General features: G+C 41.3%; 1 protein-coding gene and 1 pseudogene across 1 annotated transcript in view; one reads left to right on the plus strand and one right to left on the minus strand.

Annotated features, from left to right (window-relative positions):
- WDR64 (WD repeat domain 64) overlaps positions 1–16,113 on the plus strand; it is a 122,532-nt gene that overhangs the window by 45,211 nt on the left and 61,208 nt on the right. The window contains exons 10-11 of the mRNA XM_040636058.1: positions 5,053–5,132; positions 14,014–14,153. Of these exons, the coding sequence (XP_040491992.1) occupies positions 5,053–5,132; positions 14,014–14,153 (220 nt within the window). The remainder of the gene's footprint in view (positions 1–5,052; positions 5,133–14,013; positions 14,154–16,113) is intronic.
- LOC121104145 lies at positions 12,784–12,884 on the minus strand (annotated as a pseudogene).

Here is a 16,113-nt window from a genome sequence, read left to right on the forward strand (position 1 = left end):
CCTATAATGAGTCTTAAGTTGAGCCAGATGAAACTGCAATTATACTAATACGTAATTGGCCAGCTGTTAAAATGGGAGCCAGCACAGCTCCCAAAAAGGCAGGAAAAAACTCCTCTCGAAAAAATTTCCATTTCAAACATGATTACCATTTTGGTTATAATTTTGTATGGTAATTTCACAAACGGAGTTTTGTACCAGCAAGAAAATGAACATCTGCAATTAATTATGCCATGTAAAGCAGGTTGGCCTGTTGCAAGACATCAGTTGAACCTTTAACCCTTCAATAACTTGACAGTTTCCCAGAGAGGAGCAGCTAACTATTCAGCGTTACTTTTTCTCAGTTACCCAATTCGGTGACAGGCCATTATATTGGAAGGTGTATAGTTACCCTCAGTCGGGTTGCTGTGGAGCCAGACAGAACTGGTTTCTGTCCCGGCGCTCACTAGCTTTGTGACCGCCGAACACCATGCACACAATACCATTAGCTCTTCTTCTTCTGTTTTCCCGTCTTTAGATGGGAATGAACATACCTCCCTCATAGTCTTATGAAAAGTACCTGAGTTAACTGGGGTAAAGTGCCTGTTAATGCCTGGCACACAGTTATACTCAGAAGATATAAGTTCCTTACTTTGTTCCCTTCCTAAAGACACTGAAATGCGTCAAAAAATGAATTTGAATACGGAGAACAGGTGGAGTGATTGTAGAGCTGTGCTGGTTTGGACTTCCTGGTCCTGCATCTCACGAAGGGCTCACAAAACCCCGTGGGCCAAATCCAGCAGGCACCCTGTTTTTGGGACATCTGCAAAATGATGTAAACAGTGATTTTTACATTTCCAAATGGTTGAACAAGTCAAAAGAATAATAATATTTCATGACCCATGAAAATTATATGAAATTCAGATTTCTTTGCTCGTAAAGTTGTGTGGGAACACAGCCATGCTTGCTCATTAGTGCATTATTTATGGCTGTTTTCATGCGACAGTGGCAGAGTTGAGTGGTTGTGACCACAGGGCCAGTATGGCAAAGTCTAGAATATTTGTTATTTGGTGCCTTAAACAAAGAGTTGGCCAACTCCTGATCTAGAATCTTCCGTTGGACTCCCCTTGTCCCCTGGGAGTGGGCACCATATGGATCAATGGCAGGTTACAATGCAGAGTGTGCGCCACTTAAAAAGACATACCTTGATGTGAGGCACTCTGAAATGTTTTACTTCACATCTTGAAGGAGAAAATAAATATGCCTTCTTCCTCACTCCTGCCTTCATTCCCACCCACTACCCCCACCTCCAAGGGGAGAAAAGATACTTGCCCCATGGCCCTCCTTTATCAATCACAGGATCTCCCCGAGGGCCTTGGTGTCTGGGCACCGTCTTACATTCAGTAAACAGCCCCTCTTCTGTAACGTGCACCCCACCCCCAGTTACCCCTTCATCTTCCTTCTGACTAACCTCTTCCCTCCCAGGCTCGCATTTGTGTGACAATAGCAGGGAAGCCAGGTGAAGGACACTCTCATTCAGTGTAGACCTTTTGATAGGAGAGTGGGTTTTTATTTTTTTGAAAGAAATTGTCAGGAAATGTTTCCCTCTCAAAAGTGCTATTATCTCAAGTGGACCAGGGAAAACTTCAGAGGGAACTTCCCAGAATCAGTACATTTCTATTCTCTGTGACTCTGGAAAGCGGTGTTGTCAACCAGGTGTTCATTTCTTAAAGATATTCAAACAAATACTTATTGGGAGCCTTCTGTGCTCAAAGTACCATGGTATCTACATTTTATTTTCTATGGAACGGACCACGTGGGCCTACCTTGTACATGAGACTGAGCCTGGTGCCCTCCTGCTGTGGGTGGTGTTTACGGGGCTCGCTGAGGTATCCTGACCAAGGGGGCAGCCCTCCCACCCCCTCTCACCCACTACCCCATCCTTGAGGAGGGAGCATGGTGTGGAGGACCTGGATTCAAGTCCAAACACCAAACCAAATATATCCCTGCATTGTAAGATAAGAGTAGAAGCACTCTTCACTCTTTAACCATAAAATGCTAGCTAAATACCAGCTGATATTATCATAACAGATTTCTCACAAAGAGTTTGATTTCTTAGAACACTGGTATGTTCCAGTTAGAGTAAGATACACCCAGTAACAGAATAAACAAGCAGTCTATTCAAAAGTATACAGTTGAATATGCATATAAAATACTATTTTTTGAGTTTTTTTAATCAATTGACATCAATTATAGCTTTAATAGTTAAAATAGTTTTATTTAAAGGTTTAGTTCATTCATTTGTAATCCATCTCATTATGTCGGCCAGAAAAATAAAGAGTATAATTCTATTGGGCAGGTATTTAAAATCAACAACAACAACAAAAAATTTAAATGCCAAGTCTGTATAAGTCCCATTTCACATGCTGAGAAATTGAGAAAATAATAGATTCTTTTGCACAATCAACTAATAGGATGCCAAATAGTTCTTTTCCTGCTGTCTTGGGATTTCAACTACTGCCCCATTCTCAAGAGAAGTATACTGAAACGTCCTCAGAATTATTACAGGGTAGTCAGAACAGTCCCATGACCCTTCTGCCATCATCCATCCCCAGCAAAGAGGGGACAACTAGCAATTCTAAAATAATTGAAAAGAAGGCTCAAGGAACACAGCTGTGGGACCAATGGGGAATGTTAGGGTGATTCATCTGCCTTCTGCAGGTGGAAAGTGGAGGTTGGAGAGAGAACTACCTACCCCAAACCAAGTGAGGACAGCTCCCACTTGGGAGAACCCACTGCAGAAAAACCTGCTCCAGAAGAGCCTAAAGGGAGAAAACATGCATGTGATGACCACCACCTGCTTGCCCGTGGAGAATTCTGAAGGCCACAGTAAGGGCCACATTGTGACTTAGGTGGCCCTGGGCACTTTGCCTCCATGGGTCCCTCCCACCATAATACTATCAATATGACATATTATTTTTGATATAACTTTAAATACTTCAAGTTCTTTTCTGTTTCAGAAAAAAGTCAATAGATTTTCATGGTTTCTGAAAATTTTATTTTTTTCTGATGTGAGAAAAAATTAAAACATTTCTCATGACCTCAAATTTAAATTTTTTTCCTTCTAATTTTAAGAACAATTAGAGCATTGTTGTAGGACCCCGAAAGTACCGTGAGCCTGAGGCACTGTGCCTTCTGTGCCTAATGGACACATTCCTCCCTTGCTGGAGGGACCCACAACAGTGGGAAGGGGCTGCATTCACCCCAACGCTGTTCCATCTGGCGAGCCCGTGTGAACTGTATCCTGTGAGCTGGCCCGAGAGGCCGCGCTGTTGGTGCAAAAGCACACAGGAAGAGACCATGTTTGGAGACAAAGGTAGAAGAAAATGAACCAGCTATGGTTACAAAGTGTATCATTGGCAAAACTCGAAATGAGTCCCCACTCAGAACTTTCTACTTCTTCTCCAGGACATTTAAACATTTTCACAATTCTAAATTCTAACTTGAGATTTATGTTACTACATTGAGGCTTCTCTTCATGAACTTTGAAAAAGAAAAGCATGAGGAAGTATTTTAGGTACTGATTTGGAAAGATCTTCAAGATACAATATTAAGTGGAAAAACAAGGACCAGAATGATATACATTGCCATGTGTATTTAAAAGGAAAGGAAAGAGCACAAGAACACACGGGCATCCAAGACTAGTGGAGATGAAGGCCAGCTGCTTTCCTTCCTTCCCCTCCTAGCTTCAGGGCCTGTTTACTCCTGGTCTAGGGCTCCTTCTGGGTGTCCCCTTTCATAGCAACACGTCCCCTCCTTTACCCCATCTGGTCAGATGCAGTAACAGCTCTCAACTATGGCTAGTATCTAAGGGCAGTATCATTATTATCCCATTTAATAAATTAGGACACTGAGGCACAGTGATGAAGCCAGGATTCAAGTCTACACATTTTCACTTAAGCTTGGGCTGTTTTAAGTCCAGCACAGTACTACTCACAGATATTAAATCAACACTCAAAACCTATATACTAAAATTATAGGGTAGATGCCAAATGTAGGGAAAATAACATGGTCCCAGGAGAGAGACTAACACAAAAGACATTACCTCGTTAGTGGGGGCAGGAGGGTGGAGTTGAGACAAGGCCTTTGTGGAAAGGTAGCATCTGGGCTGACACTCACAGGAGGACGTTGCTAGAGGGGCTGAGATCTGGGGCCCGCACATTGGGCCTGTGCAGAATCCCCTGAAGAGGGAGAGAGCTCAGTGCAGCCAGCAGGGAGGCTGACTAGAGCAGCACGGCTGGAGCACAGCATGAGGGGAAAGAGGAAGGCAGAGGGTGAGCCTGGAAAGGTGGCGGGGGCTGCCCAGGGCCAGGTGGGCCAGGTGAGCCAGGTGGGCCAGGTGGGCCAGATGAAGGAGTTCTGCCCCTCTTGGAGCGTCGGGAAGCCCCTGGAGAGAAGTGGCGTGCTCTAACTTCAGGCTTTATGAAGATCACCCTGGTTGTAGCATGACAGCGGGATTTGAGGTGGGAATGTGGACAAATGAATGGACAACGGTGGAAGCTGAGAAGTTAGCAGTTTATTGCAGAAGGTCTGGTGGGAGGGGACAGAGGCTTGAATCTAGACACTGTAATGGGAATGGGAAGAAGTGGTCAGATTTCAGGTATATTTTAGAGGTCAAAGCAACAGGATTGGACAGCAGGTGCAATGTGGGTGGTGGGAGAGGAGGACGTGTCCAAAGGCATTCCTGGCATTGTGTATACCAAACGCAGTCAGTTAGCCATCCAATATCCTTTCTGGATTAAGAAGGATCGGTCTCTGGCCGATCACAACCCCGGGGGGAGGACTGGATTTCCTGTTAAGCAGAAACAGTACAAAGTGGGATGCTAGTGTTCCCACATTATGGAACAAGTAGACTCTTGTCAGTCCATGAGGATGTCATCATTACTTATAATATTTGCTGTGGATAAATAGATTTACAATCAGCTTAGAAAGGAGCCTATTGAACATAACCTATGTAAAAGTTAGAATTTGTAGTATAGAAATGTAGAAGCTTTACATCTGATTTGTGTTTCCCAGGCCTGTCAGAGAATTCTCCATGCCAAGAGGAGCCAACACTTTCTGTTACTGTACGAAAGCAAACGTGATTGTCACTGGAGGTAAGGGGTCAGTTCATGCGGTACAGAGATTCTCTACTTTACCAACGGGGCTCTCCTTGATTAATATAAGGATAGAGTGGTTTTCATAAAGTGACAGGGCTTTCCTACTAGGGAAAACCTTTTAGAGACTTAAAAAATTCACCTAAAGTTGAATCTGTCGGTCTTTCTCTTTGTGCCTCTAGATTTGATGGCACACTTAGAAAGTTTTTCCCTGGCACCATAATAGGTGTTATAAATTCTTCTGTATTTATTGTAAGTTTTTTATTGCTTTATATTTTACCTTTAGACCTTTAATCTCTCTAGAAGTTATTTCAACATGTGCGAGCATGAGATCCCAGCCTGGGGCCCCTGGGTGGGCTTTAGAGGAGTCCTGGAGGCTCCTATGGCCTATCGACACTTGTGTGTCTATGTGCATTTTTCTACAGAGATAGTCCAAAATGTTATCAAATCCTCAATGGGGTCCATCTCCAAAAAGGTCAAGGGTCAGTGTTGTAGAGTTAGCAGAGAAGAGGCCAAGGAGAGAGCCTTGGAGCCTACTAGCGTTTAAGGGTTAGGGAGGGTGGGACACAGGACACAAGCTCATCTGTGGAGAGCATGATGTAAGAAGCTGGAAGGGGAGGGTGGGGGACAGAAATGTTCCTCAAGCCTCACACTTGTCACCTATAATCCTGGGGTGTTAATACAGCAAGATGGCTCTGAGCCTGGGCTCTGGAGTCAGACGGTCTGGGTACAAATCCTGGTTGTCTTTCTAGCAAGTTGTGTGGCCTTGGACAGGTCATTTAAACCTTTTGAGCTTCAATCTACTCTAAAGTGGGACTGATAATAGTACCTACTCATAAGATTATTATAAGAATTAAGCAAATTTGAATAAAGTACTTAGCACATAATAAGTGCTCAATACAAATTTGCCAATAATACTACTACCAATAACAAAAACACACGTACTTCATATAGTGGTGCTTAAGATTAACTGAGATAATGTATGCCTGGCACATAGTAGATTTTCAATGAATATTAATTCAATCCATTACAACACGTAGGCAAAGTCATGTTGACAAATGTGTGGAGGTTTTGTTGGAATAAAGTGAAATCGGAGGTTCCAGTCAAGAGACTGTTCCAGACGTCACAAGTGAGGTGGTGAGGATCTGCATTATTGTAGGTGAAATGGAAAAAAAAAGGAAAGAGCCAATCCCATGGGAAAGAAATTAGTTATAAAAACCTGAAGCCAGAATGACATTGGGGTTAATAAGAGGGATCAACCAGCTCTGAGTTTGAAAAGTAGGAAAAATGGAAGAGTAGCAGCTGTATTGTTACCAGAGATCGGGAAGAGGGTGCTCCTGTGGGAAGAGAACAAACACACCTCAAGTTTGAATTTAAGAGTTAAGTGTGATGAGACACCTCAGAGGATGCTCCTTTTGGTGATGAAAAAAGACCTGGTTAGATCTAGGGGATGCAAGGGCCCCCAGGCTGACTGCACGAGTGAGAAGAACTCCCAGGGGCACCTCAAGGTCAGAGTCACCTTCAACAAGGAGCGTGCAGACTTGTAAGATGTGAGTGAGTGAAATAGAAGCTCACACATCAAGGAAATGGCCTGTGCTGGAGACCTGAACTTTAGGAAGGGAAAGAGCAAACAGGAGTTTTAAGAAGAAAGCTCCGTCATCCATAAGATCAGCACGTGTACCGTCTGGGAAATGCTTCGGGCAAAAGTACTTAGTAAAAGAGCATAATGTCCAATGAGTAAGTGCCACTGGCTCCTTCCGTATGAGATCTCTTCAAATTCCTTCCCCCAGAACACACACAGCGTCAACGTTTGGTTTTTATCAAGAGTATCCTGCCTTAGCCCTGAAACGCCAATATTGATAAGTACAGTTGGCCCTTGAACAGCATAGTGGTCAAGGGCACCAACCACCCTCCCCACCACCACCAACAGTAGAAAACCCACGTATAACTTTGAACTCCCACAAAACCTCACTACTAATAGCCTACTGTTGACTGGAACCTTATAGGTAACATAGACTTTGGATTAACTACATACTGTATTCTTACAATAAAGTAAGCTAGAGAGAAGAAAATGTTGTTAAGAAAAGCGTTAAGAGAGAAAAATATACATTTACAGTTGTGCAGTGCCTTTATCAAAAAAAGTCTGCGTATAAGTGGGTCTACGCGGTTCAAACCGATGCTGTGCAAGGGTCAGCTGTGTAAAGATAGCTACACTCTCACTTCACACCTGGGTGATCTCCCTGAGGACATAAAGCTAAAATGTTTTTCAGTGTACTGTGCGTTTGAAGTTCATGTTGAAATTTGTGCTCAGCTTTGGGCCTTTGACAACACTCCTTAGAACTAGCTTATGGTTCGAGTATTATTTTTTAAAAAATTACATAGTAATCTACGAAAGCAAAACAAGTAAAAGCAATGCACTAGAAGTTAGAAGAGGTGGCTTTAGTCATAGCCTGGCCACTAACCAACTGTATAATTTTCAACTATCACGTAGCTTCCCGTTGCTCACTTTCTGTATCTGGTAAAATGAAGAAGTTGGACTACATAAACTCCAAGATCCCCTTGAGCTGAAGGAATCCTGGTTCTGTTGTTTATAGGGAGATAGACTGAAATGTCCTTTGGAAAAATTGGAACCCCATTTGCCAATTAGGTGTGACTCAGTATATAGTCAGAGCTTTGTGTACTCAGAAAAATGAGGCATTAATGGGCCAGAGACTTCTAAATTTCAAGTAAGGACGTCAAGGAAAGAAAGCAGAGCATATGGGTAAGAAGTCTGCCGAGTAGTATGTGGGAGTTGTGGCTTGGACTGGGAGCTAGTTTTCTGGTGCCTGGTAGTGGTGATTCGAAGAACGAACAGGGACCCAAGTCTTTAAGCTGTGCTAACTGAGGTTATCCTTTAAAGAGCTCCGTACTGAAGTCGAGAACACCGGGAACAAATACTAAAATTACATGTTTTCAAAAAAAGAAGTGGCATGCTTGTATTACAATTTCTTGATCCCTGTTGCCCTTTGCTGAGTTGATGACTGTCTTGGCTTCTTCCGTGTGAGGGAAATGGCTTGGACCACTTGTCAGGAGGACGTGGGAGTGCTCCAGGGATGAGGGACAGAGCACAGTGGTCCTCAGACAGGAAGCAGCAAAACTGCCCCAGAATTGAATTCCCATGGGTGCTGCCCCCAGCGGGGCAGGTCTTCAGTTCCCTGAAAATCCTGGCCTTCTATCCTCCTTCAGCTCAAACCCTCCACAGGAAACCCTCTGAGAAAGCAAAACAGCACAGTTAAAGTGAGATCCGATTTCTAAAATCTGATTATTCTGCAAAGACAAGCTGTCACATTAATCTTAACCAACTCCTTTGAACAGCCCTTTGTTCTCACACAGAATACTTCAAAACGTAAGAATTGACCAGCTTTCATATATCTTGTCATCTTAAGTATTTTAATCATTTCTGAGAAAAAAATATGTATTTGGTTAAATTCTGGCACTCAAATCACTTCAGTGTTTACAGATTAAGATATTTGACCCTGATTAAACTCAACAGTCATTATATTGTAAGACGGCCAGCTACAGCTTTGCAATCTTATTTTTCTAGCTCCCTTACAAAACAAAACATTTAGCAGTATGACTGACAAGCAACTAATACTCTTCACCAGGCAAAAATTATTAAATTGTCACAGTTACGGAGGCTCAATTGTGGAAAACGCAGTTCCTCAGTGCCTAGAAGCACGTTTCCTCAGGAGAATACTCTCGTTGATTAGTGACTCAGCTGAGCACGTTGCTAAATGCACTGTATGTACCAGCTGATGACTCAAAATATACTATGAAAGCAACTTTGTTAGGCGTAGTTGAATGTGTGAAATATGCAGGGACATTTGATGAGCTTGAAGACAGAAGCTCCTGCAGGGGGGGTGAAAAAAGCCAAACCAGGACAAGGTACTTACAAAACAAAACAAAATAAAATTGCAGACTTCCTGAGCATTTTTCTTTAGCTCATCGCTCTCTCTCGGCCATTTTAAGGGTCGAACTCCTCTTCGGAAGGTCCAGTGTATACAACCGGTCCCCTGCCACCCAAGATAATTTGGGGGCTCTGCATGCATCTGTTAATGTTTCATTCAACAAATATTTCTTGCACAACTGCTACAGACTAGGCTTTATGAATCATAGAGATCAGGTTGTATTTTAACCTCCAAGAATTCAAAATTTAATGGTACAAATAGGACATGTTACTACATAGCTGTAAGACAGCATGGAGCATGAGTCAACAGATTCCTAATCATGATAATAACAATGCAGATTCAACACTGTAGGCATTGGGAGCTTAGTTTCCTGTCCCTTTCTGATCAGGCTGGCTCCAAAGAGCCACCACGCAGACTACATGAGGATTCCATTGCTATCGTCGGAAAGCAAGCAGAGCTGGAGGACGTCTGGTAGCAGACCAGAGGAGCCCTCTGTAAGACGGGGTTTCCTTCAAAATGCACACTGGACAAAGGTCTTTACCACATCGTTCACATGACAGTCTTCAATTGTATCCTTCTTCCTATGGCACGCAGTCACAGATTTTCTTCTGGGGAGAGCCTGACCTCATCTTCCAGGAGTGATAAAGTGCATTTCACGGGGCAGCCCAGCCAACCACCTGGAGGCCCAAGGCTCAGGTTCTGAACGTACTGGAGTAAGTTTAAGACTTCTCAGCCATTGCCAGCGAAAAGCAAATGCAAGCAAGCTAGTGCATTATCGGAATTATTCAGTATGAATCATGTAACTGATAATCTGGAGTTTTTCTCATGACCTTTACAATTCCAGATTGCTCTCTTTTCTCACTGTAGTAACCTCTCCCTCCCCAGCACATAGTCATAAAACTTTAGAGTGGGAAGGAGTCTTGGGAGATCAAAATTCTACAGATAAGGAAATTGAAGCCCCAGGAAAGAGAATGATTTGCCTCAACTCATCATGTGACTAGTCAGCTGGGAGAACTGGGCTCCATTCTGTTCTCTTTGCTCCCAGCCCCTGTCCCTCCCCCTGGACCCCCGGGACCATGGTAATCTGGTTCACACAGTGTCTCCCTCCCCTGCTTTTCTCTCTGCACTGAGCCAGCTCATCTCATCAAGAGTGAGGCATTTGGATCAACTGACTCACCAGCTGAGATAAGAGCTTGCTAAAGAAGGAAAATTTTATCTTTATATGTGGCTTTATCTGAATCCTGGTTAACAAAAAGGAAGAGAGAAACTAAAATAAATGGAAAATGACAAAGGAAAAAGAATTAACCCCTAATGAACCATAATATATCATTTAGTATTAAGTCCTACCTTCAGATTTGAATTATTTTCTGTGAATACTTCCTTTCCCTCTATATCTTTCATGCTTGTCTTTCTGCTACCACCAGATTACAAATTCTCCAGAGGAGGGCCCATGTTTCATACATCTATACATCAGTTCCTCTCTCTGTCCCCCAAACATTTTATAGAATGTGTTGCAAATGACAGGGACTTAGAAGAACAGAGTAGCAATAGTCAGCTCATACTCCAGGAACTGCTCAGATTACCCATGGATGACCCCATTTAGTCTCACAATAAGGTTATGACATGAGTTCTGGTCATCCCCAACATGTGTACAGATAAGGAAACCCAGACACGGAGAGGGGAGGTCACTACTTAAAGCTGTAAGACTAGTGAGTGATAGAGCGAGGTCTCAAATCAAGGTAGACTTTCCCCAAATAAGTATTTTTTAAGCACTTCATGAGTCGCCCTATTTGCCAACTAATTTACTTGATAAACGTGTATCTTACACTAGCTGTTTGTGAAACACTTTATCGATGAGAATTATGAGGCTCACCAGATGACGGGTGAACAGATATTTACACAAACAGCTATAATTGAATAGACTTCATGCCATAAACAAAATCTGAAGAAAACACCCTCAGAACAAGAAGAAGCCTCAACTCCCTCTGAGCTGGGGGCAGTGATCAGGGGCAGCATTAGGGAGGAAATATTGGAACTAAGTCCAAAAGGGCACGAGTTTTGGTCTTCTGAAAAAAAAAAAAAAGACTTTCAGTAGTGTCAGTATGTAGACTTTTTTGTATCTTCAACATCTAACAAAATGCCAAGTGTATAGTAATTTCTCAAGACATTTTTCTTCTTGTTAATAAGGATAACATGGAAGTTTTAAATTTAAGAAAATACCCCACTTAAAGGAAAGAAAGAAACAAACAAACAAGGAAACAAAGAAAGAAAATATCCCACTTACCCACTGACAATAGTCCTTAAAATACCTTGGGTGCTGTCTTGGTCAGCTTAGGTTGTCATAACAAAATACCATAGGCTGGGTGGTTTAAATTAAATCATTTAATTAAAAATCACTCAATCATAGGGATGCCTGGGTGGCTCAGTTGGTTGAGCCTCCAACTCTTGATTTCAGCTCGGGTCATGATCTCGGGGTCCTGGGATCAAGTCCTACATCAGGCTTCTCGCTCAGTGGGGCGTCTGCTTGATATTCTCTGTCTCCCTCTCTCTGCCCCACCCCAGCTCACCTGTATGCTCTCTTCTCTAAATAAATTAATAAATATTTTTTAAAATTTAGGTTTAGGTTACTTAAAAAAAAATCAATTAGACTATAACTATGCATTAGTTCAGGTAATGCTAGCTGCTGTAACAAATAAACCCCCAAATGTGTAATGACTCAAACCAGATGGAAATGTATTTCTTTAGAAATGTAAAAACTAAAATCAGTTCCCTTAGTTTACTGGATAAAAGTCAGTAATCTGACCACATCTGACTGCAAGGGAGTCTGGGAAATGTAGTCTAGCTGTGCACCCAGTAAGAGACAATAAGGGTGTGGTGAACTAGGCAGTCTTTACCATGAAACTGTGTGTGTGTGTGTGTGTGTGTGCATATGATAATAAAGTTTTATTAAATTTTAATTTTTACTATCACCAGAATTCTAATAGACGGTGGGTAAAGGATATGATCAAACAATTCACAGAAGGAGATACAATTAGCAGATATACATGGGAGAAAACACTCAGCAGCATCAGCTGTCATAAAAATTAAATAAAAACAAAGTGTCACTTTAGACATTAAAATATCAAAGACTTTAAATCATGATACTATCTATGTGCTGGCCAGACTCTGATGAAACTGGTATAATCCTATATAGTTGATGGCCTTGGCATTTGGTACAACCATTTTGGAAAGCAACCTAACAATACGGGAATTTATCCTCAGTGTGTATGTCCAAAAGAAGAAAAAACCCACATGAATAACTGTTTATTGCAGTGTTGTTGAATAAAGTGAAAAACTAGAATTAGCAGGAACATTTATTGACAGACAAACGGTGGGGCATTTTGACCTTGCAAACGAAATGTTGATTATGAAGGTGTGGGCCTGTGGTCTTCCATAAATGCAAAAAAAAAGGGGGGGATGGATATGAATTATATTTAATTATTTTAATTATATTGGATATATAAAATTTGTATTTTAAAAAAGGGGACAAATTTCCAGTTAGAAGATGAGTAAGTTCTGGGGATGTAATATACACATGGAGACTACAGTTAACAGTATTGTATTTATAATTGAAAGTTATGAAGAGAGCAGTTCTTAAAAGTTCTCATGATAAGGAAAAAAGGGAACCCTTAGGTGATGCACGTGCTAACTAACGTTACTGTAGTAATCATTTTGCAATATAGCCTTATTCCATCCCTGCGCGGGAGCCATGCTAATCTCCTCTGCATCGTTCCAGTTTTGGTAGCTGTGCTGCCAAACCGAGCACTGTACTCATATCAAACAATCACGTTGCACACCTTAAACTCACACAATGTTGTCTATCGATTATATCACAATGAAGCTGGAAAAACCCGAACGTGACTTGCCCTGCAAACCCTACGTATAATAACAAAGTGACAAATCCCTTCTACAAAACTTTGATTTTGTCTGTCTCTCTCTGCTCAAAATAGCATGCTGTGATTTCTTGGTAAAAATACATTTCAAGAAGCAGTGATTTTTTTTTTTTTTGTATTTCGGCAACATTTATAATATATTTTAAATGGGTATATCAAAGATAAAAGTTAGTGGTAGTGATCTTTTGTTGTTGAGAAATGGTCATCTAAATACCTACTGAAAATAATTCAAAGTATTTAAATATGAATGGGAAAGTGTTTTTCTTAACTCTGAAAATAAAAAATTTATTTGTAAGAAAGAGGGGGGAAAAGTGAGCAGTGATTACCTATAGGGAGTGGAAGTAGGGATTCTGAGGGGAAAAAGAAGACTTTTTTGGACAGAAATTATACCCTTCCATATTGTTTAAATCTTTTACTGTGTACCCATATGATTTTAACAGTTAAAAAAGTAGTACGTATGCTATGGTAGTAACTGCATGTGAATTATATATGCTTATGGATGTGCGCTAGAAGGGGAGATGGAGACGTTTATTTGTTATAATGGTAGAGTTATATATGCTTACGGATGTGCGCTAGAAGGGGAGATGGAGACGTTTATTTGTTATAATGGTAGAGATTATGTGCAATTTTCCTCTTCCTCTGAATGTGAAAACAAAAGAACAGCTGTCTGAAATACTTTGGGAAGTAAATAAAGTATAAATAATACATTAATGCATGAATGAGTGGGAACGTACTGAATCAAGAAAAGGACTCATAAAACATTTATAAGAATTCACATTTGTGTGTGTAAATACAATTATTCCCGAGCAGCCTTGACAGGACGAAGGGGCTCCAAAGCAGGGCTAGCGTCTTAGCAAGTCAATCCTAGAGGGCATCCTGGAGGAAGCCGACTGTGATTTGGTGCTAGAAGGACGATAAGGCTATCACTGAGTGGGAGGGACTCTTTGGACTTGGACCAGCTGTATCCCTGAGAAAACAAATAATCCCGTGTCATCCTTCCAGGAGATGACAAGGTTCTCCGGCTCTGGCACCCCAACATCAGCACCAAGCCGGTGGGGAAACTCGTGGGGCATATGTTCAGCATCACGGAGATCGTCATGAACGAGAAGGATCAACACGTCATCAGCCTCTCCTCTGCAAAGGTAACAGAAAACAGCCTAAAACCAGCCGCGTGTTCCCCTCAATCCGACTACTGGAAAATCTAGAACACGTACGGTTTTGGCAGAAATAGCCGGTATCACTGAGAAAAGTATTGTCAGTGGGAGAAGGAAATGAGCCACTGTTCTGCTCGGTTTCTGCTGACAAGGGCGCGTGGAAGTTCATGTTTGAAGACAGGCGTGCAGGAAGGCAGCGCTGGGAAGGAGCCGCTTGGCCCCCCCACTGCGGACAGCACATTTTGGGCAAAGACAGAAAGCCTGGGGCTTCTGTTACAGTGGCTGTCATTAAACAGTGTCTTAAATGTCCTAACCAATGTACCCAAATAAGAAAAAATGAGTTAACGAATATTAGCTATGAAGAGACTGAATCACTGTATTTGCAAATAATGTGATTGTCTCCTTGAAAATTTCAAAAAAATCAGCTTAAATTTTTAAAATTGAAGTACTGTTGACATGCAAAATCAGCTTGAAATTTGAAGAGCAGGTAACTTAGCAAGGTGGCTTGTGACAACAGCGATTTCTAAAAAATAAATAAATTTCTATATAAGAGCAGTAACCACACTGGTCAAAGAGCTAGCATTCACAAGGGCAAAAAATGTGAACTACCTGGAAATAACCTTAACAAGCAATATTCACTATTTATATTAAGATAGCTATGACGTTTTTCTGATGTACTTTTATTTAAGAACATGGACAGAGGGATACGCTGTGTTTCTGCATGAGACTGTGGTACTGTAAAAGGTATTCTCCATCAAATAAGCTATCTTTAATGCTATTATTTTTTAATGCTATTCATGACATTCAAGAATATCTTAGAAACGTTGGAAAATATCATTATAAGCTGGCATTTTTTTCCCTGCGGGATACTAACACATATCCTAAAGCTGCAATAAATAAAACAGAGCAGTAGTTGAAGCAGAACTAGTCAAGACACATCCATGAGAAAAGAGAAAAGGTGAGAATGAGTTCATATGTGTATGAGCATTTGTGTATAATAAAAGTAGCTCTCCAAATCTGTGAGCAATGGTAGTTTGTTCATTAAATGTTGGGAAAAGTGATTAACCATGTAAGGAAAAAATACGTAATCAGATGATTACTTCATTATAAACCACAAAATACATTCCATATATATTAAAGATCATAAATATAAAATACAAAAACATGGAAGTTCTGGAATTTTCCAGAAGAAAATACAGGTGAATATTCATATATCCCTAGAGGAACTCCTAAGCATAACACCTGTGGCTAAAGGAAAAATAAATATGACTACATAAACATTTGCACTTTCTGTGAATTAGAATAATAATTAATGTTTATTGGGGTGCCTGGGTGGCTCAGTCGGTTGAGCATCTTTCTCTTGGTTTCAGCTCAGGTTATGATCTCAGGGTCCTGGATACCCGTGCTCTGCAGAGTCCCAGACTTGGGACTCTCCCCCTCTGCCCTTTCCTCCTCTGATGCACACACATGCACGCTCTCTTTCTCTCTCTAAAATAAATTTTAAAAATCTTTAAAAAATAATTACCATTTATCAAATGTTCACCAAGTGCCAGGCACTGTGGCCCATATTTTACATACTCAGACTCACCTGATGTTAATAACAACCCTATAAAATAATTACCACAGCTTTGCATATGTCAAGGCAAATGGACCTAAGTAACCTGCACAAGGTCACATAGCTACCTGATGGCTAAATATAGCAACCATCATCTCAGAGAAAGAAAGAGAAAGGAAGGACAGAAAAGGAAGGAAAGAAAAGAAAGAAAAGAAAAAGGAAAAGAAAAAAGAAAGGGAGGGAGGGAGGAAGGACGGAAGGGAGGAAGGGAAGGGGGAGGGAGGGAAAGAAAAAAAAGAAAAGAAAAAAGAAAAGGAAGAAAGGAAGGAAGAAAAAGAAAGAAAAGAGAGAGGGAGGGAGGAAGGGAGGGAGGGAAAGAGGGAGGGAGGGAGG

Source organism: Ursus maritimus, unplaced genomic scaffold (assembly GCF_017311325.1).
Source record: "Ursus maritimus isolate PB19 unplaced genomic scaffold, ASM1731132v1 scaffold_2, whole genome shotgun sequence".
In the NCBI taxonomy this organism is placed as follows: Eukaryota; Metazoa; Chordata; class Mammalia; order Carnivora; family Ursidae; genus Ursus; species Ursus maritimus.